Raw genomic sequence first — 26154 nt, forward strand, 5'->3', positions numbered from 1 at the left:
GAACAATACACAACTAACACCACCTGGCCATCTTAGTCTGCTACAAAGCCAACAGAAACCAAATCTCTGAAGTCTGACAAAAGAGGTACATTACTAATCCAGTCTGGCCCACAGACCACCACCCCAGAGTTTATGAACTATTACACACAGAAACTCTCTGATACTAAAAACCAATAGAACAGCTTTCTTAAAGACAGCTAATGAAATCTTCAAACAGGGTAAAATACACTCAAGTAAAGCAACAGCATGGCACCTTCACCTCCCGGTAGTTTCAGTACAAAACTGGAGACTCACATAAACACCTTCCAAGTAACTGAAAATACGTGAAAATATGTCCACACTGACGATGGACACAGGTGTATTTGCAAGCCTAACTGGAACTTTTTTCCTTGCAGTTGCTCATAAATCTGGGGATTGTGGCACAATACGAAAATGAGACAAACAGCACCAGATCTGGAAACCAGTGGAGTCCATGAGGAAATTGAAGCCCCAGTTTTCCTTCTAGCAGCAAAAAGACTTTTTACTATCAAAAGGCTAAGACAAAACCAAAGTAAGCATAAGGACATCAAATAAACCTTGTCCTTCAAGCTAAGAGGAAATCTGAAGTTCTGAAGAGTTATTTTTGCAAGAAGAACATGACAAAAACTTGAAGTGGGTATCCTTAGCTAGCCCAGAAAGAAAAATGTCAATAGCTCTGGTGGGAGATATCCAAAGCCACAGCTAGAGCTGCAGAATCACCCACATAAAAGGAGTTCCCAAGGTGCTACCTATTAGGTATATGCCCTTTTATACCATGTCTAATTGGCAGGGTACATCTGGCTGAATCTCCAAGAATGGAAACATCTGTTGCCAAAGGCGATGAAAGAATCTGGATGGGACTCAGATTACTGGACATCTCAAAACCAAGTGCTCCTAATGGCAAAAATTAAAGTCCTTTAGCTCAATGTTGTCAACAGGACAGACTGATGAAAAGGTTCCGTAGGTAAATCAGGAAGCCAAGATGATGAGGGATTTGAAGGCTTCAGGGCTGTGTGGGATTGCAAGAAAAATGAATCTTTCCTAGAGATATATTTCCTTCTCAGCTTCAAAGATAGAAGTAGGACTGAAACTTAACTATGTCTTCTTTGATGAATAGCTTTAGAGTGTTTTTACTGAACACACTGAAAGTCGTTCTAAGTGGCAAGATTTCTGTTCTTTCAAATAAAGACTTGATTTTACCAGGTGGTGAGTAGAGACCTGTAGACACGTAGTAGAAATAACACTTGCTATAAACTAAAATTCTGTTCAGGAGATGTGAATTAAAAATCCTTAAAAGTAATAGAGCACTGATTTCCTCTTCTTAATTACTTCTTACCATTTGTTTTGCATAAGATGGGTCACTGTAATCTGCCACTCCCTCTTCCGGGTTGATGTTCAATTTATCACGCAGTGGAGTTCTACCAGGAGTTGTACCAACCACAGGTTTAGGAGTTAGTCCTCCACGAGGAGTTAAGCCTTCTGGTCCATGAGAAGGTGTCCTAGAGGAAGTGCAGATAGTAATTTATTTTTTTCCTAAATAACTCTACTTACAAAAGTCTGAATGCTGCAAAAAGTTACATAAATACAGTTAATAAATTCGATCTAGATTTTTTTCTTGAAAGGCAGTGAAACCATAATAAGCAATTAGAAGAATCTAAAAAATAGTTTAAATCTGCTAAGGTGTACTTACCTGTCAAGCTGAAATCTAGGCACATCATTATGTTAAGAGAAGTTTCAGGAACTACATCAACACAAAGTCCCACTGCTACTTTTGAGAGAAAAGATCATCCAGTCACCAGGCACTATTCTGGGATACAGTAATTAGGATTTAATTGCAAGCTCTGATTTCCCTACCACCTGTGTCAAGTCATTCACTCTGAATTCATCTAGCTTAACAGCTGTCCCATCTTGCAACTGAATGAATCACTCTGAAGATCGGGGGTGTTGATCAATGGCTGGCTGAATATGAGCGACCAGAGTGCCCAGGTGGCCAAGAAGGCCAACAGCATTCTGGCTTGTATCAGCAATAGTGTGGCAAGCAGGACTAGGGAAGTGACCATCCCCCTGTACTCGGCACTGGTGAGGCCGCAGCACCTCGAATACTGTGTTCAGTTTTGGGCCCCTCACTACAAGACACTGAGGTGCTGGAGAGAGTCCAGAGAAGGGCAACGAAGCTGCTGAAGGGTCTGGAGAACAAGTCTAATGAGGAACAGCTGAGGGAACTGGGGGTGTTTAGCCTGGAGAAAAGGAGGCTCAGGGGAGACCTTATCACACTCTACAACTACCTGAAAGGAGGCTGTAGCGAGGAGGGTGTTAGTGTCTTCTCACAGGTAACAAGCGATAGAATGAGAGGAAACGGCTCTCATTCTCTGGAAACAGAGGTTTAGACTGGCTATCAGGAAAAATCTCTTCACAGAAAGGGTTATCAAGCAGTGGAACAGGCTGCCCAGGCAAGTGGTGGAGACACCATCCCTGGAGGTATTTAAAAGATGAGTAGATGTAGTGCTTAGGGATATTGTTTAGTGGTTGACTTGGTAGTGTTAGGTTAATGGTCGGACTCGATGATCTTAAAGGTCCTTTCCAACCAAGATGATTCTGTGATTCTGTGAAGATGCCTCTTTGCTTCCACTGATTACTGAAGGAGTAATTACATTACAACAATTACTTTTAAGCACCTAAGGTTAGGCAAGATGGATTAAGTCTTAGATTTTGTGGTCCTCAGTTGCTTCTCCTCCGGACTGGGAAGAAATACTGCTCTCTATCCCAATAACCTACTACATAAAACATCCAAGACATTGTCTTGGATATAGTCACTAGTTTTCTGTTGCCAGCTTACAATGAGGTTTCACATAGTGATGACAATAATAATAATAAACTGATAAGACATTGTTAAATGTCTCAAAGAAAACAAGTTCAGGAAGGGAAAAAACTTTTAGAAAAAAGCCTACATTATGCTACTCATCTACACTTACATAAATATTTTCTGACAGCAATGACAAATAGAGAATAACCCTGGCAGAGACAAACTGGACAAGATGATTTAATACATCATTTCCACTACTAGTTACTGTAATTCTGTAATGCCAGTAAGATGTCATAATGCTGGACAAACACAACTGTATATATGGCCTGACACACACTACTGGTCCTCTTCTAAGGGATACAACAGTGCCTTATTTACTGGGTATGTATGTCTGTTAGAGGCAGTGATACTTTCCTCTTACTTGAGGTTGTTCAGAGATTTTTACAAACTCTCATTTAGGGTAACAAATACAAGCAATAACATCTGCAGGATGACACCCACAAAAACAGCAAAATTAATTTTTATGTTTTCAAATTAATGTTTCATAGGATATATTTACTTTGTTGATTATACTAGTAGAAAATGTACTATGCCCACTTTCCAGAAGAAACAATTTCCAAGTAAGCGGGTTGTTTTTTCTTCTCATTGTCTCAGTTCCATGCAGTGTTTAAAACCCTATTACAATTTTCAACTTAATACCTTTCAAGAAAATTATTGCAACTAGGACATGAAAAAAAAAAACAAAAAAACCTAATGCAAGGCAACAACTTCCATAAAAACCTTGCATCAAAATACTGCAAATTTCATACCATCAAAGAAAAAAAAGGTGTATTTGAATTAAATATTTGCTCTTTCGCCCTAAGTAATAAGATGATGGCTCTGCTTCCCTACTCTGCCTCCTTAAAAAGTTATGGCTTCCCTTTGTTTATTTTTAAGCACTTAATGGATTTTTTTTTTCTCCCTGCTCGAGGTCTTGGATTTTCACACTGCACCACACTGACGCCAATAGATCTCCAGAAAAGGATTCATTTATGCAGATCCAATTAGAAGAGCAGGGCTTTTGCACAGAGCTTTTAAACAACAAAATAAAGCTGCTTTTGAAAAGCTGCCATAAAGGTCCTTTTTATTTCATTCTGCACTTTTCCTACTAGCATGATACAAGTAAAATTAGAATCTAAGTTGAAAAAACTGACAGACAAAATGTACCAAGTGTAATATTTTTTAGCTGTATGGTATTTGGCATTTGTGGGATATATATTTATTCAAGACCCACTGTAAGAGTTAAACCAGCAATTCCATACTATTTGGATTGGCAATATAAGGAATATTTTATTTTGGATATATATGGCTTATAAAATATTTACTGCAGCTTTTCAAAAATTCAGTGTGGGTTTGGCTAAGGGACCTCCCACACCTTTGACTCAGAGGTAATACTTTGGAAAGCCTAGGATCCACATACAGAATGACACTCCATCTTACTATTTATACTCCTGTATTACTCCAGTATAATTCATATTGCTCCAGACCACAGAAGACCTCATGTTGGACCAAAACTCCAGTGAGCTATACACTGTACAAATATAGATGAAGATGATGTGGCTGAGTTTGCGAAAGAGAAGGAGAGAGTTGTACAACAAGGGCTTGAAATAAAAGCAAGTTAAAATTTTTTTTGAATCACTGATCATGACCTGTTATTTCACACATTGAAATCTGTCCATCCACCCAACATGCCCAGCCAAGCACCCATTAGAAAAAGAGTCTGCTTTACCTGAAGGGTGTGGAAAGCAGAGTATTTGGAGTCTGAACAACCTGTTTCTGTGGTGTTACGCCCGAAAAGTCACTCTCATGCAAGGGAGTGTTAAGACCTCCTTTCAGAGGGGTATCCACGTTAGTGAGAGCCATCAAATTCTGTGCCTCCTGTATAACAGACAACACATGCAGTACATCACTAAGACTTTCACAGTAACACTCTACTATACATGTTTAACAGATTCAGTAGCAGCAAGAATAGTTAAAGACTTATTTGAATATCAGTTAGTTTGTGGAAAATGTTTAACACTTGGCTTTAACTCCCATAACTGGTATTTACAAACCCTACTGTTCCACTGAAAAGGACTTTAATCTTCATTTCCAGTAAAATATATAATAAATTGAAATTGCAAAAATAAGTGGGTTACTTAATGTTTCGACTTCCTTCAGCTTGCCAGACTCCATAAATCTGCAAGGTTTATTAGTGACTGAATACTAAAGTCATCCTAAGGATCCTGATTTTCAGACGGAAGAGCATACTTGCACTTTGAAACACATCAATGACGTTTATCCAAACTGCATTTCAAAGAGAACGCTCCAAAAAAGATGGTCACTATTCAGAATACCCCCTTTTTTTTTTTTTTCTTTTACAATGAATAATTAAGGCACTCTGAAAATGAGCTAATGAAACTACTGCATATAGCAATTACCTTCACAGAAGACTAATAATCCATCTACAGGACTGTGTATATGCATAATACTGCAACATATGTGGTGTCAGAGTATTCCATTTGAAGGTGAACTGAGAGAACACCCAAGACAATGGGAAATTATATAACACCAGGATAATGGTTAATGCTAAAAGTTGCATGCAACATGTAATACAGAAAAAAGCATCATAGTGTTTTGAAGCATGGTGACAACTGATCTAATAGAAGTGGATCTGCTTCTTTGCCTTTCAGCATGTCTTGGAGATCATGTGTCAGTTCAAACCCCAGTACCGCACAGATCTAAGAAATGTTTCCATGGTACTTACACCCTCTGTTCAGTTGACCACTGCACTAAAATTAAAAGCCCATTCTGTATGTTTATACTCTACCTGCAGGATCCTGTCTTGTGCTGCTGGAGTTTTGGGAGTCCTTAGTGCTATGCTGCTGTTGGTCACACTATATTCAGACAGAAGAGTGCTGGAAGCTGAGTTTGTAATTCCAGATTCCTCAGCAGTCTGGCGTGCAATCTCGCTTGCCTGGCCTACTTTCACAACTTCTTCAAGTTCTATATCAGATATCTAAAAAAGAAAAACGATACCAAACAATGCATTATCTTCAGAAAAACAAACCCCTTATTTGCATGTCAGGAAGTACTTGCCATTTGCTTAAACAGCACTACGGAATAGTCTCTCATCATTACTCCCTTTCCCAGGTGTGCACTGCATTAGTGCCACGTGGCATACTCAAAGTAGCTAAAGAAAAACCAACGAGTTTCTAAAATATCATGGTCACAAGATACAGCCCATTTACATCCCACAGAAGGCTCAAACATATGAAAATAAAATATGCGTCACTCAACCTTTCCCTCCAACCCTACTTTCAAAATCACTCCAAGATAAAACTTTCACGTAGACCTATTGGTTTTGGTCAGCTTATGCCTTCCAGCAAAGAGAAAATTCCCAGGCACAGTAAGATAAAATACAACCACGAGATCCACTGGATAAAACAGAAATCATTGATGGGCACTGGCCTTGTAAGTCGTTTATTGATCAATCCACAGCTTACCTGAGGAGCTGGGAGCACTAGTTTACTTCTTTTCTTGGTAAACTCTGACACTCCACTGGTCTGTAGAATAGCTGAAGGCAAGTCTGACTCTTTCTTCCGTTTCATATGTTGTTTGTCTTTTTTGCGCTCTCTTCCCTCCCTTTCACTGTCATTATGGATAAGAGAATCATTTATAACACGCAGAACAGCTACAAAGGAAAACAAACAAGCGAAGAGCAAAACGCCTGTACCCCCATCAAAAGTTGGATATGCTGAAATAAAACATGTTGCAGGAAGAGTGAACCACCTTGTGGTGCAGAAGTTAAGTGATTAGATGCTTCTAAATTCTGGAATTAGAAAACAGGTGGTTGCTTCAGCTACAATCAGCAGGGTCACTGGAGCAAGAAAATAATGTCAGTCCAAAAATGTAGATAGCAAGAATTTGAGGATGTGAACAGTCCCTTTTCCTCCAACATCTGCTAAGGGAAGAAGAACATTTTCTGTGGGATATGGGAACCAAGTTCTCTTCAGTACTTAATGAAAATGGTATTTTTCTTCAAACAGCAATGGAGCCAGCCTCTGAAATCATAGTTTAGTAATCCATGTCAGTTTGAAGCTCCTGCCAGACCCTCTGAACTAAGAGCCGTACAGCAAGAATTAATTAGATACCAAGCTATTAAACGAAATCCTATGTAGACTGGACCTACCCTCTCAGTAAAAAGCAGCTGGCAGAAGTAGTGGGAAATGCAATTGTACAATTAAATATGTGCCATATAGCTGATAATGAAGATGGACATTTAATTTCTCAATTGTATGTTTGGGGATTTTTTTGGAGGAGAGGGAGAAATTAAGCATTTAAGGAGATTCTACTTGAGAACCAATTCCATTAAAAATAATACCTCAACAAGTAAAAGCTACTCCTATAAGCAATCTTAATAATGTTACAATGAAAAGAGAACCTCAAGAAACTTAAGATTTCCATTTAAAGAGCAAGAATGTGCATGAAAAACTTTATTCTCATGCAAAAAGGGTCAACTAGACCTTTTAGAAAGATAAAAAATACAGCAGACTGAAAAGGCAGAAGCAACTTGCACTACCATCTGTCCCACGGAAAATACAACTCCTGCCCACATTATATTTCAGACATTTCCAGGACTTAACACATATATATGTGTTTTTTTTCAAATATACTGTTTCCTCCTTAGTATAACACACACTTACGATCTTAATTCTCCATCCAGGTCTTGCTGACGTAACTTCCTGAAATCTGCATCCAGGGACTGGTAGTTTTCCTCTGATGTATCATAAAAACCAGGGGCAGGCTTCTTTTCAAATGGAATTTCTGCATTATAATCCACCCCTCTCTTCTTTTTTCTTTTCTTCTGGATCTCAATTCCAGCAGCCCGAAGTTCTCGTCTTTTCTGGAGAGCAGCAAGCCGTCTAAGAAAACAGTAATACTATGTGATTTAAAGTGCAAACCTATAGGTGGCTCCTGTATCCTAAGATCTGGTACTACTTTAATCAGTTGCTGCTGTGATAGGGCTGCATGTATTTCCACATGAATGAAGCTCTTGTCACAAATGACTACCAAAAAGTGTGATTCTGCAATGACTTAAGGCTGTGCCTGACTTTACACATTGTAAATGCTTCAGTCAACAAAAGCAGTCCCAGTACATGAAACTAAGCGTAAGTTTACCTAGCTTCTTCCAGCTGCTTCTCTCTTGCTTTTCTTTTGGCCTTCTTTCCCTGTGTATTAGCCAGACGAGCTCTAGCTTCAGACAGCATTTCAAGTTCATCTACAATAGTGCAGATAAATATAACTATGAATTTGCACTTAAAGATGGGAGTAAGGGAAAAAATGACATTAAGATCATAAAGCAATCTTTAAAAGCTGAATGAATAGATGCTTTCACAGGCATTCTGCATGATGGCTAAACTAGTTTTCTCCAAGTTGCTCCAATGTATTTTATAAGTCATTGGCCAGATGAAATGAAGACTTTAAGAGAAAACGCCTAATGCTGAAAATAATTCAACTAATTTATACAGCAAATCAAAATACCTACCTAAAGAGGCAAACCGACCACACTAATGAAATTGTAATTTCATTTACATCTTCATCTGAGAACACTAGAGAACTTGTTAATTTCATTTACATCCACATTCAAGAGTGCTATATTTGTGAACCTGTGACTGTTCAAAAACAGTTGGTCCACTCATGGAATTACAGCAGTGTTCATTTTTTAGTTCATAACATTGCTATGTGCAAGATAAAAAAGCAGTGTAGTCCTCCTGTGCTTCAGCAGGGATTTATCTGGGGAGTATTAGCTGACAGTAAAAGATGAGGATACAGAAATAAGAATGCAAACAGGCAGAGCAGTTGTCAAAGCAAACAACAGTCAGTCATGGCAAGAGATTACAAAGACAGATGAGAAGGAAGGAAACACACCAAGAAAAGAAAACTGGAAAAGTATAACTGACTGGCCAGATACAGAAATAAGACAAAATGTGTAAGAAAAAATGATGCGAAGGACGGGACGGGGACGGAAGAAACCCAGGGTACAGAGGCTGTGTAAAAAGAAAAACCCGAAGAGATCAGATTTCTGTCAAAAGCAGTAAAAAACCTCCTATCTTACCTTCATCCATGTCAATAGGATCTGGCCTGGCTGGTTTGGTTTCTGGATTTGGATCAATTTCTCCAGGTTTAAGTTTCCGAGGATCGTCAGCAGTTTCTTCCTCATTGTCTCTCTGAGCAGCTTTGTCCCTAAAAACACATTGTATGTTTGGCACAACTGGCTCTTTGTCCTCAAAGACTGATCAAAAAAGTCACCCTGTACTATGTACCATACATAAACCTGTTACACAATTACTGCAGAAAGATTCATGAACATGGTACAGTTACATGATCTTAAATCAGACAAGAGAAAGAAGCCAACATAGTATTATACTAAAACAATAAAATATTATATAAAAATACAGTATTGACAAAGCTAATAGTAGAGAACTCTCACTGGGTAATCCTTAACAGTAAGGACAAGAATCCAAGCAGTGTGACAAAACGAACAATCAAGAGTTTCCCATGACGCTTTTATACTCAACCAACTACACCAGAATTAAGAAAGCTCACAAGGGAAAACAGCACTTTCCTTCTCTTCTCATGGCCTGAAGAAACCCTCTGTAGCATACAGAGTTGACACATGACATGAACTTCCCAACAAAAGGACTTGGTCAACTTGAAACCACCATAGTTCAGCACCACAGCAGAAGGGAATGACACATCTATACAACAAACTCTGCAGATTTTCCTGGTATCCACCTCTAGTAAAACAGTAACTCACAGCAGAAATTCATAGTGTTCCAAACACTGTGCAGCAGTTCTCCCAATAATTGGGGCAATGGTTCTCCACTGGGTTGGCATGAGCTTGGCCAGGTGCAACAGTTTCTCCTCTTCTTCCCGAGACCACTCTGTCTTTTTGATGCTTGGGTCTAGCCATTCATACCTGTTAAAAAGTGAAAAAAATTAAGGATGACAGATCCAAGCTATCCAATGATTTGTCTTGAATTAATTCAGAACAGTGTTAACCCAAATCATCACAATGAGATTTCAAAATCTTGTCATGCAAATTTCATACAAGTTTTTTCTGTACTCCAGAGTATTTTTATGACATATGAATTTGAGCTTTAAAATGTATTATTTATCCACCACTTTTCGCACACGTATTGACTTTTCTTCCTTTCCCCATCTCTATTCTGGCAAAGTAAGAAGTCACAAAGTTAAAAATCGCAACAACCAAAGGTGCCAGAAACAGTATATTTATGTGGTCTGGATCCTTCAGCAGTTACCTTACTAATCTTTAACTGTGCCAGTACTGTTACCTTTATACAGAAGTATTCTAATAAATATGTGCAGTTCAGTACTTGAGAAACTAAGTCTGATTCTCAAATAGATTCGTACTGCATGTATTTGCATTAGCTTTAAGCTTCTACTTTTTTATATAAAATGAAATTCCACAGTGCAATTTCTAAACATTTATCCTCAAGCCAAATTCTCATGATAAAAATTAGAAAATTAGCTGTAAGAAAGATTTATATAGTACAATTTTACTTCATTGGTAATACTCACTGATTAAGGATGTGTAAATACAGGGAAAAAAAATCATGTACACAATTTTAAGTGCATTTGCAAACACTGCAGTCATTGGCAAAGAGAACATTTGGCTACTTTTGTTCAATTACTTTTAAGCAATCGGAATTTGAAATAACCACAACAGCAGAAATCAAACAAACTAAAACTATTGTTCCCCTGTGGACATAAATCAATCTGTGGTAATGTCTAAATTCCCACTCATTATGAATCTCCTGTTCCCAGACACAGCACTTCTCACTTACCATCTGGCTTTGCACTGCTTTGCTGATTTTCTATGCAATAAAGAAGCAATACGAGACCACTGGTTTTTGCCATATTTCATCACAGCTGCTTTCAGAATTTCATCCTTAAAAAAAAAAAAAATATTGTTATGGATCACGAGAACTTGCAAAAGAGAAAGTTTGTGCTCAAGCAGATGAGACCACAGTGGTTTTCATCTAATGGGCTGACTGAGTGGAAACAGCACAGCACTGCTGCTTCTTTTCCACATTTTCTTCTCAAGATGAATGAGGATTTGTATTTCAAAGGCCAATGAAATCAATAAAAATTAAATGAAAAAGATAAGTGATGATTATTGTGGCCTACTTCACAGACACAACAGAACTTCCAATGCTATTACTTTCAATGCCCTCTAATGCACAGTTTTTGAAGGCAGGGAAGTGTTTGTCTGGTAATGACACAACATTTGGAAAAAAAAAATTGACAGATATCTCTGGGTAGCTTGCTTTAAATAATACCATAAAATTATCCTTTTTTTTTTTCACATTTTAATGCAAATGGAATATTTACCTATCAATGAAATATGCTGTTAAAAAAACCACAAAAATAAAGGAACTTTATGGTAAGTTTCTCTTTAACAAGTAAATCTTAAAATAAATCACTTTAATGTTGAGAGTGTAATATCTGAAAGTACTGATCCCAAAGCTTACAAACTTCTGAGGGAAGAACTAATGTAATGGATTCAGCGTGGGAGCCAGGTTGTTCACATACATAAAAGTGTGCACTCAGATTTGATCAAAAGCTAGAAGTCCTATCAATTGTCTGTCAATCCATCATCCATCAACCCCCTCCTCCCAGACAAATGGGTTCATTATTTCTCGTTTCCTCACAGGTCAGAAAGTGGTATTTTAAATGCATCAAAGCTATTCTTGCAGCCTTGTCAACCACAGGTGTTCCGCTTCCGTATTCAGTACTTGTAGGTGTGTTCAGAATCTGTTCAGCTGCACAGTGCACATGCTAGCCATCAAGGACAGGCACCCTGTCTAGCACAGCCATCTCTCAGAGCACAGAGCAGCTTTAACTGTAAGCTGTTGATGAGCTCTGGCTTGAGATGCTACAGGAAACAATGTAATTTCTATTGAAAAATATTAAATAATAAATCCTCTCTTGTATTTTAAAATTTACTTGGTGTTACATGGCACACAGTAACCATACTGATGACTTCAGCAGGCTTTTTTGCAAGTAATTGGTCATTTTCCTAATGACCTGATATCAACTGGTTTCACTTTCTGTATTATTAATATTGTATGTATAATCAAAATCTTAATCAAAAAAAGAACACCAAAGTGAGCTATTTTGTCTCTGGTACACAAAAATGGATGAAGTAAGGATCTATTTAATCCACTGCTGTTTCTCTTAACAATCACCAAAATTAGTCAATTATGGAAGACCATAAGAACTGTGGAAGCACACAGTGGTTCCTCCTGTCCTCTGCTGACCTCCAATTTAGCAGCCTCCTGGCACATAGCTGATATGTCACAAGTGGTTAAAAGCACACAGTACATTTATCTTCTGTTAATTTTTCTCACTGCTTTTTAGAACTACGTACATGCCTAGTGTTTACAGTATAAAGTGGCAGAGTTCTGGAGTTTACAGTGTTGGGGGTACCTCCTTTTGCTTTAAACATGCATCTAATAAAACTGTTATCCTTGATTTTTCGTGTTACTATTTTCCTTTTCAAAATCATTTTTGCAGTTCTGAAAGCATGTGACGGCACAAATAGGAGAGAGGGAGATTTTTTGCTCTTTTTTGGAAAAACACATAGATTTCTGTGTTAAAAGCACTTTGGGCTGCAGACAAAGAGCTCATACCCATCTTCATTTCTCTATTTGGAAGGGTCTTCGAAGGAAGAGATTCCAGCTGCCTCATACCCTAAGATAATAAGAACCCCGCCTATGTAGTGTAAGACACACTCCAGCCTACAAAAGGGACACCTCCGAGGACAACACTGCCCACGCATTCCCTCCAGCTGCTGCGGGGACGGTTTCTCCAGGGACGGGGACAGGACACACGCATGGCTGAGCTTCCTGTCCTCCCCAACACGCAGCCTTCAGGAGGAACAACACCGATCTGACCTCTGCCCACTCGGTCCGGGAACAAAGAGGAAGGTCCCGGCTGCTGAAGAATCAAGCCCATCAGAGCCACAGTGCCTGCAAACGGCTAATCCTCTACGTTCCCCGCTACAGAGGGCCCAGAGAGACCCCAATCTCCCCCCACCTCCCCACTGTTACGAGACACCCAACGACATGACCCCCCTGCGCATGCGCACCGCGACCCCTCCACCAGCACCTGCGCACTAGCGCAGGACCCCCCCCCCCCCCCATCCCCCAGCCGCTGAGACCCAGCCCTTGTGGGCGGCGGGGGATTAAAGCGAGCAACCTCTTACCTCGGTGTTCCGCCACACACCGCCTTTAATCATAATTCGCGGCATCTTGGCGGCGAGGGGGCTCCAAGACCTGCAGATAAGAAGCGGTGAAAGGAAACAAACGCCGCTCGCCTCAGCGGGGCCGGCCCAGACCCCGCGCAGGCGCACTCGACGGTCAGGGCGCGCGCTCTGCGCAGGCGCACGCGGGATACGGTAACTGACGCGCTAGGGGGGGGGGCGGGGCGGGGGGCTTTGCGCTAGCGCCACCTGTGGGCTGGAGGTGCGCACGGCGGAGAGGCCCAGGCCGGCTCTTAAATGATTACGTAAGTTATTGTGTCAAATTCCCCAACGGACACAAACACGGGAGGAAGGGGACAGCGGAAGAAAATCAGATTTCACCAATGTTACATTTGCAGTGTGTTTTGTTAATTTGAGAAAAAAAAGTGTATTTACACAGAATCATAGAATCACGGAATGGTTTGGAAGGGACCTTAAAGATCATCTAGTTCCAACCCCCCTGCCATGGGCAGGGACACCTTCCACTAGACCAGGTTGCTCCAAGCCCCATCCAACCTGGCCTTGAACACTGCCAGGGAGAGGGCAGCCACAGCTTCTCCGGGTAACCTGTGCCAGTGTCTCACCACCCTCACAGGAAAGAATTTCTTCCTAATATCTAATCTAAATCTCCCCTCTTTCAGTTTAAAACTGTTCCCCCTCGTCCTATCACTCCATGCCCTTGTAAAAAAGCCCCTCTCCAGCTTTCCTGTAGCCCCTTCAGGTACTGGAAGGTTGCTAGAAGGTCTCCCTGGAGCCTTCTCTTCTCCAGGCTGAACAGCCCCAACTCTCTCAGCCTGTCTCCATGGCAGAGGTGCTCCAGCCCTCTGATCATCTTCGTGGCCTCCTCTGGACTCGCTCCAACAGCTCCCTGTGCTTATGTTGGGGGCCCCAGAGCTGGACGCAGCACTGCAGGTGGGGTATCACCAGAGCGGAGTAAAGGGGCAGAATACCCTCCCTCGACCCGCTGGCCACGCTGCTTTTGATGCAGCCCAGGGTACGGTTGGCCTTCTGCCCTGCAAGCGCGCATTGCCAGCTCGTGGTGAGCTTCTCGTCAACCAAACAGATGCACTGTAGCCCAAGTGAAAATGGAAGTAGTAGCATACAGTAACAGACAGATTTTAACACCTATTAAATGTTACGTTTTAGGCTCTCTTAACAGCGTGCAGAGATCTCCACACCATGCTGCCTGCCACAATGCGGTTGGGAAGGATTGGAAACCCTCCAGAAGGGTTTATTAACTCAGATGTGGCTAAGCCCTCCAAGGAGAGCCCCGGCAGAGACAGTCATCTCCTCCTCCTTTCTGCCACTGGGTCCACTGAGTTTAAGGAGGAGCCACCCAATGTGATTTTTGGATTACAGTTGAAAGAGACGAGATAATCAACAGTTTGTACTTACATTCACACCTAGAAGATTTTATTAGTAATGTCCTGCCCATGTCATCCATTGACCAGCAGCAAAACTGGCCTTTATCAAGAAGGCCATGGAGGAGCTTCATTTCTTTACTGGATTATAGTTACCAATGTTTGCAAAAGAAGATGAAAGAAGAGGCTATTACAATGCCTCTTTCAGCATCATTTCTGAAATGCAAATGCTACCTAAGTGTCTGAAGTTCCCAACTGGGTACTGATGCACTGAGCTGTCGTTGCATTTGTCACCCTAACTTATTTCTTGACATTGGATTAACATCGGTTTCTGCTATTTCAAAACAACTGCTGGGCTTTCCATACTTCTCATTTTTTCTAAGTAAAAAAATAGCTGTATTTCCTTCCTTGTATTATAGATAAATCTGGCTGATGGATAACCATATTGCAGCATGGCCTTATTCACCTATATTCATAGAATCATAGCATCATAGAATTGTTTTGGTTGGAAAGGACCTTTAAGATCACCAAGCCCAACCATTAACCCAGCACTGCCAAGTCCACCACTAAACCATGTCCCTAAGCACAACATCTACATGTCTTTTAAATACCTCCAGGGATGGTGACTCTACCACTTTCCCAGGGAACCTGTTCCAATACTTGATAACCCTTTTGGTGAAGAACTTTTTCCTGATAGCCAATCAAAACCTCCCCTGGCACAACTTTAGGCTGTTTCCTCTCATCCTATCACTTGTTACCTGAGAGAACAGACGAACACCCTCCTCGCTACAATCTCTTTTCAGGTACTTGTGTACAGCAATAAGGTCTCCCCTGAGCCTCCTTTTCTCCAGACTAAACACCCCCAGTTCCCTCAGCCACTCCTCATCAGACTTGTGCTCTAGACCCTTCACCAGCTTCATTGCCCTTCTCTGGACTCGCTCCAGCACCTCAAGGTCTTGTTTGTAGTGAGGGGCCCAAAACTGAACACATGATTGGAGGTGCGGCCTCACCAGTGCCGAGTACGGAGGCACGATCCTTGCCCTAGTCCTGCTGGCCACACTATTTCTGATACAAGCCAGGATGCTGTTGGCCTTCTTGGCCACCTGGACACACTGCTGGCTCATATTCAGCCGGACATCGACCCAACACCCCCAGGTCCTTTTCTGCCAGGCAGTTTTCCAGCCACTCTTCCCCAAGCCTGTAATGGTGCATGGGCTTGTTGTGCCCCAAGTGCAGGGCCCGACACTTGGCCTTGTTGAACCTCATACAGTTGGCCTCAGCCCATCGATCCAGCCTGTCCAGATCCCTCTGCAGAGCCTTCCTACCCTCCAGCAGATCAACACTCCCACCCAGCTTGGTGTCATCTGTGAACTTACTGAGGGTGCACTCAATCCCCTCGTCCAGATCGTTGATAAAGATATTACACAGAACTGGTCCCAATACTGAGCCCTGGGGAACACCACTTGTGACCAGAAGGTAGCAGGGGTTTCTCTGTTGGTTTTCGCTTGAGCCTTCCTTGTAATACAATATTTATTTAGTGCACACACCTAATCAGCTCGTGGCATGTCACCAACACTCCTAACCTGTTAATATGATCCCAGGCTCTTTACAGAGCAGTAACTGACAGGTGTCTCACAGTCAACTAATGAAAAAAAGGGTCAAAAGAGAGAGTACAGAAAGCAGACAGCAGAAACACCACCTGGCAAATCCAATTCCATCTCTAGAACGTGAAGGAACAAGACTGAAAATTACTGCATATTAATTTACTTCTCCTTGTGTTTAATTTTTATTCACTTATTTAGTAGACGCATAGCAGATAAGATGACACCTATTTGCTCAAATTGTTCGTCATTAGTGATTTCCTATTACATTTTAGTGTTTTGTCCAAATTTAGGATGTGTTCATAAAGAAAACCAAGCAATTTTTTTTGGTTGAAATAGAAAACTTCATAGTATGATTTAGGAAAAGCTTTGTTTTTTGTTAAAACTCTGCAAGGATAAAAAATATTACACTTTTAGCTAGCAAAAAAAATACCAAGAGCAGCCCATCTCCTTATTCTCCATTCTCCATACTCCATACTCACGTAAAATGAGTATGCCTTCACATTTAAATTTCTCTGACTCGGCAGACTGAGAATCACTTCCAATCCCCAAAAGTGCAGTGCATTGCATAAGGAACAAAGGGGAACATCATCAGTCATAAAACATTTTATTTATTAGAGGCAACCACCTGGAATAATTATTTTTACAAACTCATCAAGCTCAGTGGGAAAATATCGTTATCCTTACTTAAAACAAAAAGAAACTCATGGTGTTCACAAACTCTTAAAATTTCTTTCAGTGACGTTATCCCCCTTAAATTGGGCTCCTTTGTTCATCACTGTGCAACATACTTTTAAACCATTATTCTCTATCAGATTTAGCTTTTCTAGTCTCTTCCGATACACAGGCTTACAACTCTTTGCACCACTTTGTTTCCTCTTTGCACCTGTCCTTTTGAATTTTTCTTCAGATAAATGATCAGAATTGTACTGTAATGCAGGTACAAATCCCTCCATGCTTGTATAATAGAGTTAATATTTCCCAAAATGCTTTTCTTCATTCATATCAGGATAACATTCTTCTTTCTCACAACTGTATCAGGTGGTTAGCTCAATCATTCTAAAATCTGAATAACTCATTCCCAAACGGCAACTTCCCAGCTTGTAGAAAAAACATCTGTAACCACCAGGGTTCAGAGTCACAGATATTTACTTTTCCGATTTTACTGCAACTATGAAGAACTACATCACTTAAATACCTTTGCTGATCTGGCGTTAAACACATGCATCTATTCATGAGTTTCAATTCACTCTTGAAAAATTGCATTCTGAATCACAGCATGGCTGCAGCACCTCTGGAGGTCATCTGGCCATCCAGAGCCTGTTGCCCTGGACCATGTCCAGATGGCTTTTGTATATCTCCAAAGAGGGAGACTCCACCACCTGTCTAGGCAACCTTTTCCAACCTGTGCCCTATGTTATCAGAAAGCCTCTGCAAGATATTATCTGTATTTATAAAGAAAAACATACATCTGAGAGCAGTAAAAATGCAGTGGTAGTTTCATGTTTACATTCTCTAAATTAAGCTATAGGTTTACTCCGCTGCTTCATGGGCTGAACTGTAACATCAGGGAACAGTTAGCACCAGCCCTTTGCCATTGTCTTTCCTCACACAAGAGGGTAACACCGCTGTTATCAGTATCACTGAATATTATTACAGGCTGTGATGTCCACATACAGTTTCGAGCACCATGTAACTCTGTAAAACAAGCAAAGATTTATCTAAATTTGAAGTGGAAGAAGCACCTATCTGTCTTCACCATACCAGGTAACAACTGGTGTTTGGCACATGGTTCTTATACATGGTATTTTAGATGCACAGTAAAGGTCTAACAAAGTAAGTTTTACAGTTCAAGATACTGCTAAAGTTTTCAGTGTAACTAAGTAGTATCTGCAATGTATCAGCAAGTGGTTAAATTAACAGAGAGGTTCTTTGAAAAGTATTCCATAGTCTATTTTACGCAACAAAAAGCACACTAACTACCAGACTGAGAAAAGGCATTTCATACTAAATAGAACATTAGACATTTACATAAAATTAATGAAGATTAATTTAAGGATTCTCAGTACCACAAAATATCTGATTAAGGACAATACCATTTCTGTCAAACTACTCAAAGAATTATCAAAAGTACAGACAACTGCCTAATAAACCCTTCATATATACACACATAAAGAAAACATTTTCATATCCCAATTACCTAGTGATGACGCTAATCATTTGTTTCTGTAATTTTGGGATATTTTTTTTCCCCTCTTGCCGGTATTGCAGGAGAATCTGGGAGTAGGGAATGCAACTTTCAGCAGATGGGAGGTAGCATTAAGCCTCCAAACACATTGACAATTTTAAAAAGAAAAGTTATTGCTATACAATACAATGTGCACTCCCCTCCCTCCCTTTAAACATTCTTCCAGTTAGACAAGAGATTTTTAATTTTTTTTTTTTTTTACAAGAAAATAAGTGGCACAGAATAATTTTTAAACTGATGAACGCTGGCCAAATCATAACTGTCCTCATTGTATTAAAAGTCACTCGGGCATGAAAAAGTGCCTCCAACACCTTCTTTAGCGCAGCCTCTGCTAGAACTGAAGCTCTCAGAAGAACCTGCACCAAACCAGTACCCTGAGTTTCATTCTGGACCAAAACGCTGGGTGCATCCATTACCAGCTGTTGTTCTGAGGACAGCAGGGGAATGTAACGCAATGAACAAATTCAGGACACGCAAATCTCTTCAGAACTGAGTACCAGCTTGCAGCTCCCAAGCTTATATTCCAAGCTTATGTTGCTGCTTATGCTTTTCCAGAAGTTTTTTGGTAGGCAGCATCACATTACACCTCCCACACTTGTACTTTCTTCTGTGTGTTTTTACATGCTTTTGGAAAGCACGTTTATCTACCGTAGAAAACTTACACCTTCTGCACTGCAACTTTAAATGCGTCAGCAAGTGGCGCTTCAGGTGGCTGGATGTGCGGAAAGCAACAGGGCACTGACCGCACTTGAACGGCTTCTCCCCTGTATGAATTCTCAGGTGTGGCTTCAAGTTTCCATTGTGGACTGTGGAATAGCCACACTCCTCACACGTGTATGTTTTGACAGGTAGCTGCTTTTGTTCATACAGACAGCAAGCAGATGAGCTTTCCTCACACGAGTGTGAAGCCAGATGCTGTTTCAAGGACAGCCATTTGTTTGTTGAATAGTCACAGTTACTGCACTTGAAATACTGTATATTAAAATGTGTGACTCTGTGTCTTTTCAGGTGACTAGAAGTACGAAACTTCTTCTGACAAACACTGCAGCTGTAAGGTTTCTCACCTGTGTGAGTTCTTACATGTAGTTTAAGGTTGCTTAAAATGGAAGTAGTGTACTCGCACTCTGCACACTGATAGAATCGTGGCTGACTTTGTGCTAGCAAATCATTTTCTTTGCCCGTCTGGACATCTGTCTGTACTCCACAGACTTCCGAACAGAGCAAGGAATGGACGCTCTTTGAACCTTCCAAGGAACCAAAATCTCTTTCTGGACAAATACCTACATGCATTTCACGATGCAATTCAAGATTCTCTAAATGACTATTGACATAGAGGCAATGGCCAAACTCGTATCCATTCTTTACATGAACAAGGCTGTGTTTCTGCAAATGGTTTGATGTTTCAAATGTCTTATTGCATTCTTTACACACAAATGGTCTTTCATCTGTATGTATTTTTAGGTGCAGCTTAAAGTCACTATGAACTGCAGTAGCATAACTGCAGTGTTGGCACTTGTAAGTTTTAAATGTAGACAAACTGGAAGGCCATGTATCCTTTAAGTTTTGCACAAATCTATGATATGCATCATCATCTTCAACTTGTGAATGAGAGGCCTTGGAGTTGAAGAGAGGTTCCTCTTTGCACATGACAGTGTCCATTTTGTAAGAATTCAGAGGAACTTCTGATCTATTCCCAATAATAGGTAAGCTGTTGTTTCCATGGCTGTTTTCAGGGTATTTCTTTCCAGAGCACATTTTCTTATTGTCACCTGCCCAATCAAAGTCTACTTCTGAAGGTGGCATTTCCCCACTGAGAAAAGAGTTTTCTTTACCAGAAAGAGACAGAGAAACATGGTCCTGGGCATCACTGTCAACTTTGTATGTTTTGCTTTTATGATATTCATTGCTCTGATTTGTATAACCATTAGCAGTGGCCTTAAACTGCTCATGAAACTTCTTATGAAAGCTGAGATGTCCTCTAGTGTAAAACACTATGTTACACTCATCACATGTATAATTCTTTAAAGGTCTTTGAGTTCTCTTTCTTCCACTTACAAAGTCGACTTGCTGCCCTTGGCATGTTTCTTTGCCTGCATGTAATCTTCTGTGTCTCTTTAACCCTGAGGTGCTTGTGAACGCTGACTGGCAGAACTCACAGGAATAAGGTTTAGCCCCTGTGTGTATGTAGCTGTGCCTTACCATGCTTGCAAAATATAATGAAAAAAAAGTGCAAAACCTGCACTGGTACAGCTTATACCCAGCATGCCAGTACATGTGATTTAGCAGATAGGATAAGCTAACGCAGGAGTAATCGCATTGAGGACACTGGTAAGGTGGTCTCTCTTTATGTCCCTTCATGTGATGAATAAAAATCCTCGGATTTGATGAAGCAAAGAAACAAATTTTGCAGGAAAAACTAACTGGCACACCCGGAGGTGTAAAGTCCCTTTCAATTTTGATGAAAAATTTCTCATATTTACTTTCTTTTTTCTTGGTCTCAGATTTTCTTTCTTCAGATCTCTGCCTAACTTTTCTCGCATTTTTTCTGTTTTTTCTTGCCTTTTGCAACCTAGTCATTTTCTTATGAAATTTGAGGTGATTCTTCAGGTTAACAGAAAAGAAAAAGGTTCTTCTACAAAAGCAGCATTTATGTATTTTCTTATCTCTATGAGCTGAATAAACATGTTTCTTTAGATGCGCACTGCATTTATATACAGAACTACAAAACCTGCACTTCAAATTCAACCTTTCATTCTTATTTATAGAACAAGATGCTTTAGAAAGAGGTTTGATGGTCACGCTATTACTTCGCCATGCGAAACCTTCTTGCTGGCTTTGGAATTCTTTTGGGCTTGCCTGAGGAGAAACAACTTTTTGTTGCCGATATCTTTTAGGAAATGGCATTAATGACTTATAAACATGCTCTCCAGTAGTATTTAATTCAGCAGAAGTGGAAGCATTCATCTCTGGTTTCCCTACATCTTTTAGCAATTCTTCTGAAGTAGGAGAACATCCATTAAGAAATGGAGCAGAACAATCATTGGTAAATTCTGGTTCTTCTTTCAAGCCATGTTCCAAAAGAGAACACACAGTTTCATCTTCAAATTTGCTTCTCTTTCTTTTTCTGTTATTAGCTTCATTGTCTCCATTCTTTGAAGAACCAGGATCTACAGGGGGATAAAAAGTCACATGCATGACACTTCATACAATCACCAAATATTCATGATTAATTAGCAGTAATAATCCCAAATTGTCTAACAACTTCCTTGCTCTTCACTCCTTTTGCGTCCTTAATATTTTCCTATCTCCTCTTCTTTCCTAATGTCTCTCTCCATACCTTCCCCCCCAACATTTAAATAACGTTTTAAGAGAAGAAATCCTAATTAGGAGTCTCCTTTCCACTTCCTCACTCAAAGCTCTAAATTTCACAGGACAACACTGCATCCCCTACAGTTTTTAATGAAACAGCTTTATGCCAGAACTCCTATGAAAGTACTGTCACCGAATTTTGCTAGGGGTCCATTCTCATAAGTATCATGCTCATTCTGGCTTGTTTTTTATTTTCAGATCCTTTTCCCTAATAAATGCCTGCCCTTTTGTAAACTGCAGCAGAATGAAACAGTACCAATTTATTCTAGTTTCACTATTTTTCACAGGAGTCTGTGAAAGAACTAAGCATACTCCAATATTCTCTTTCCGCTGCATACGATATTAATCTATGTTGAAATGCTTACTCTGAAATAAATGGGTCTGGCATCTTCCTACACACTTACCTACCTATTTAAAAAACTTGAGATTTACCAGGTTTCTTAAACTCTTGCACTGATCTTATTAAAAAGTTACCTTCTATTGCAACAATTGTGTCCATCTCCTGGTGGATTTCTGGTTGTTCCTCTTGACTGCCATGAGAAAGAACACTTGCAACACTGACAAGTTCCTCTTCGTGTTTGGGTATTGCTGCCAATGTCAACTGTCTGCTTGTCTTGATGGTCTCGTCTCTACCCTCATTGCTAGCAGAGGAGAGGAGAGATGGAATCATCTGAAAGCCGTCATCACCATCACATTCTTTTCTGCCACTGGTTTCATTTACCTCTGTAAGCTCGGTTTTGCAAGATGATGTAGGCAACACATAATTTTGACTACATTTATCTGTGCCTGCACCACACAAATCACTTAAAGACGATTTTGATCTGCTACACACGCTCTCAGCGACGCATTTTTCTTCAAAGTATTCCAGAGTATCACCCTTATTTGAAGCAGTCTCGTTTTCTTCCCAAATGCTTGAACTGCCACTGCCATCTGAAGGCGTCGCGTTGCTTTGTAGGAAAACGCCGTTGTTTAAGTTCGCCTCCTGCTCCTCCTCCTCCTCCTGCGCCTCGGGAACCGACGCTGCGTGCTCCTCGGCCTCATCCGGGAAAAAATCATCGTCGCTCAGCACAAGGACAGTGATGGGGAGAACAATTTCAAAGACATCCGGCTCTGAGGGCGGAACAACACAGTATTAACGCCGTTCGCAAAACACCCGCAGCGATCGCGGCCCGCCGGACCCCCAACCCCGCGCTGGGCCCGCGCCCCGCCCACTGCGCATGCGCGAGCCCGGGCCTCCGCCGCGCCGGCACCGCCCACCCGCGCCGGATCGAGGAAGCGGGGGGGGGGGGGAGGTACCACCACCCCCCCAACCTTTCCCCATTCCTCGCGCCCCTCAACCCCCACCCGGTCGCAATCCCTCTGGGTCCCTACAAGGGGAACGGCCACCTACCGCTATCGTCCGCCGGCTCCCACCGCCCCTGCTCCGCCGCCATCTCCCGGCCCGGCCCGGCCCGCAACCCGCGGCCTCCGCGCAGTAACCACACCGCGCCAGGCTCGCGGCCGCGACAGCATCGCGCATGCGCAAGGGGGCGGGGCACGGCGCTGCGCGGCGCGCGGTTTCGCATTGGCAGGGGGGCGGAGATAGGAGGGGGGTGTGCACGGCTGCCGCCTCCTGATTGGAGGGAGCGGCAGGGGGCGTGGCCTGAGGAGGGGGCGGGGTATCCGCCTCCCTGAGGGGCCTGCGCGCGGCTGCGGGTCGGGACCCATCGGTTAGGTGCTGGTCGCTTTTAAGTGGTTTAAAAATCATTTTAGTCACCCGTTACCTGGACCAGAATACCTCAGCCGGGGAGGCGGGGGGCGGTTCGAAAGCTCTGCAAAATCTTTTACCTTTTTAAGCAAAACTGTGTCCCACTCTACTCTGCACTGGTGCGGCCTTGACACCAGGTGGTTTAGTACAAGTAGGCCTCAAAGTAGGCCCTAAAAGGGCCTACTCTGTGTAACCTTTAGACAGAATCAACTTTTCTTTCAGCAATTTTCCTTTCAGCTATAATAACAGTACACTCTGAAGCTAACGGTGTGTTTTGAAGACAGGGTCTGCTTCTGGGACTGATAACACTTAGAGTTATAGTCGTCACTGATTCTTGCTTGCGCTTAGAGAGAATCCAAGGTCTCTGTTAAATTCCTCACTAATTACAAAGAAGGGCCAGAGATAAGCAAGACTGTGAACAACATCTCTGTAGTGTCTTAACTGACTTGTTTCACAGCTCTGGCGCCAGGAGTAGAGATAAATCCTGTAAGAACCAGAAAAGGATCTTCTCCTTGGAGCCACCCGCGTGTGTCAACAGAAAGGCCTCGACCCTTGCTCAGAATCGGGGTCATACAGCGGACAGGATCACTATGGGGGGTTACGACCACTAGAGACCCCCAGAGCCCACCCAAGACCCCTTCCCCCATTTAGTAAGCATGCACAAATACGATTACATAATGTATTAGCATATGCATAAGTTTCTTGGAATAGGTGGGCTTTACTCGGAATTGTATGAATATTCATTTTTCTATAATGTATATAACGGGTGTGCTTTTGTCCCTGGGTGTGCATGCTAGGAGGAGAGATCCCCCATGCACCCAGCGCTGCAACAAACCAGTGTCAGCTTTCTAAACTATCATTTGGTCTAGAGGGTTTTCTTGGTTACTATTTTCTGGTAACAGCCTCACCTTGAGTACTGTGTGCAGTTTTGGGGATCGCAGTATAAAAAGGGTATGAAGATACTACAGAGTGTCCAGAAGAGAGCCACAAAGTTGGTGAAGGGTTTAGAGGGGAAGCCGTACAAGGAGTGGCTGGAGTCACTGGGTCTGTTCAGCTTGGAGAAGAGAAGACTGAGGGGAGACCTCATTGCGGTCTACAACTTCCTCACAAGGGGAAGTAGAGGAGTAGGCGCTGACCTCTTCACCCTGGCGACCAGTGACAGAACTCGAGGGAATGGCAGGAAGATATGCCAGGGGAGGTTTAGGTTGGATATTAGGAAAAGGTTCTTCACACTGAGGGTGGTGGAGCACTGGAACAGGCTCCCCAGGGAAGCAGTCATGGCTCCAAGCCTGACAGCATTCAAGAAGCATTTGGACAATGCCCTCAGACACATGGTGTGAATTCTGGGGCTGTCCTACACTGGGACAGGAGTTGGACTTGATGATCCTTGTGGGTCCCTTCCAACTCAGGACATTCTATGATTCTAAAACAAAAAGAAAAGGTAGCCCATCAACCAGGCGGTGGAGGGCTCAGACCTCCCGGTGCCCCCCGAGCGTTCCTTGGTCACGCAGAAACACCAGAGATGCCTGTGGTGGTCTGGCCATGGAAACCCGTCTGTCCTCTGGCCCTGCTTCTCGGGAGGGAGGTCTGAGAGCACGCAGGGGAGGGGAGAGGCAGTTACAGAGCGGGTCTGGGAACATGTTTGCTGGGTGAGGACGGGGAGCTGCAAGATCTCCAGAGCAGCTTACCCAGCTTGCTGTTTCTGTAGATATCACGGACAATCCCTCAGAGATGGCTTCAGGAGTGAACTTCAGACTGTATTGGTGAGGGTCTGAGCTCAGAAATTAGCGTACTGCTTTCCTGAAGGAAGGGGTTTCCTGATCAGTGAACGGTTTCTCAGGACTGCTTTGCCCCCTTCTTACTTGCTCCTCTGTGCCAGGTCCTTGCCAACTCAGCTTACAAACCAAGCCAAAAACAAAGTCATTGTGTCATTAAGCCCAAAGGTTTTCACAGAAAGTGAAGTAAATTATTGTACTGTGTCTGGCTGCGATAGAGTTAATTTTCTTCATAGCAGCCAGTATGGTGCTGTGTTTTGTATTTGTGACCAAAACAGCCTTGATAATGCAGCAGTATTTTGGCTGAACAGTGTTTGCACAACACCAAGGCCTTCCCTGTTTCTCACTTTGCGCCTCCATGAAGTAGGCTGGGGGACGCTAGATGTTGGGAGGGGACACAGCCAGGACAGCTGGCCCAAACTCTTCATATACCATATGACTACCTTGTGTGTTATTAACACTGTTTAGTTACGCATCTAACATACAGTACCATGCGAGCTGCTATAAGGAAAGTTAACTCCATCCCAGCCAGAACCAGTGCAGGTGCTGATGGTCATCTTACAGTGTGACAGGAGATTTTGTTCCTTTTTGTTTACTGCTTGACTACCCATGTTCTGGGGCTGTTGAGAGAAAAGACAGCAAAGGAAGGTAAACTGAAATGAACAGTAAACCAGTAATGAGAGTAACAGTGGTCATATTTGCCCTGAAGAGATTGTTCTCAACTGGTCTGATGAGCTCTCAGATGCTGCCAAAATCTTGCAGTCCCTTATAATAAGGTAAGTATGAAGTATGCAGTGAATCCCTCATGCAAGGCCTGAGAGAATAGTGTTAGGGTTTGCTGAGTCCAGTAGCCCACTACATGGGGAGGCTGCTGCAGCTCCATG

At 42.1% G+C, this 26154-nt stretch overlaps 2 protein-coding genes across 2 annotated transcripts in view; both read right to left on the reverse strand.

Annotated features, from left to right (window-relative positions):
* CDC5L (cell division cycle 5 like) overlaps nt 1–13280 on the reverse strand; it is a 35249-nt gene extending 21969 nt beyond the window's left edge. Inside the window, exons 1-10 of the mRNA XM_068397651.1 lie at nt 13134–13280; nt 10711–10814; nt 9660–9821; nt 8958–9085; nt 8021–8120; nt 7546–7764; nt 6346–6490; nt 5670–5858; nt 4590–4738; nt 1355–1517 (exon numbers count right to left, since the gene is read on the reverse strand). Of these exons, the coding sequence (XP_068253752.1) occupies nt 1355–1517; nt 4590–4738; nt 5670–5858; nt 6346–6490; nt 7546–7764; nt 8021–8120; nt 8958–9085; nt 9660–9821; nt 10711–10814; nt 13134–13178 (1404 nt within the window). The 5' untranslated portion in view covers nt 13179–13280. The remainder of the gene's footprint in view (nt 1–1354; nt 1518–4589; nt 4739–5669; nt 5859–6345; nt 6491–7545; nt 7765–8020; nt 8121–8957; nt 9086–9659; nt 9822–10710; nt 10815–13133) is intronic.
* A 3442-nt stretch (nt 13281–16722) lies between these two features.
* Nucleotides 16723–23239, reverse strand: LOC137671524 (zinc finger protein 184-like). Its single transcript, XM_068415123.1, has 3 exons — nt 23139–23239; nt 22223–22858; nt 16723–21546 (listed from the first exon to the last, which is right to left on the reverse strand). The coding sequence occupies exons 1-3, from the start codon at nt 23179–23181 to the stop codon at nt 18896–18898; spliced, it is 3330 nt and encodes a 1109-aa protein (XP_068271224.1). The 5' UTR covers nt 23182–23239; the 3' UTR covers nt 16723–18895.
* Between the last annotated feature and the right edge of the window lie 2915 nt (nt 23240–26154).

This window comes from Nyctibius grandis, chromosome 1 (assembly GCF_013368605.1).
Source record: "Nyctibius grandis isolate bNycGra1 chromosome 1, bNycGra1.pri, whole genome shotgun sequence".
Classification (NCBI taxonomy): Eukaryota; Metazoa; Chordata; class Aves; order Nyctibiiformes; family Nyctibiidae; genus Nyctibius; species Nyctibius grandis.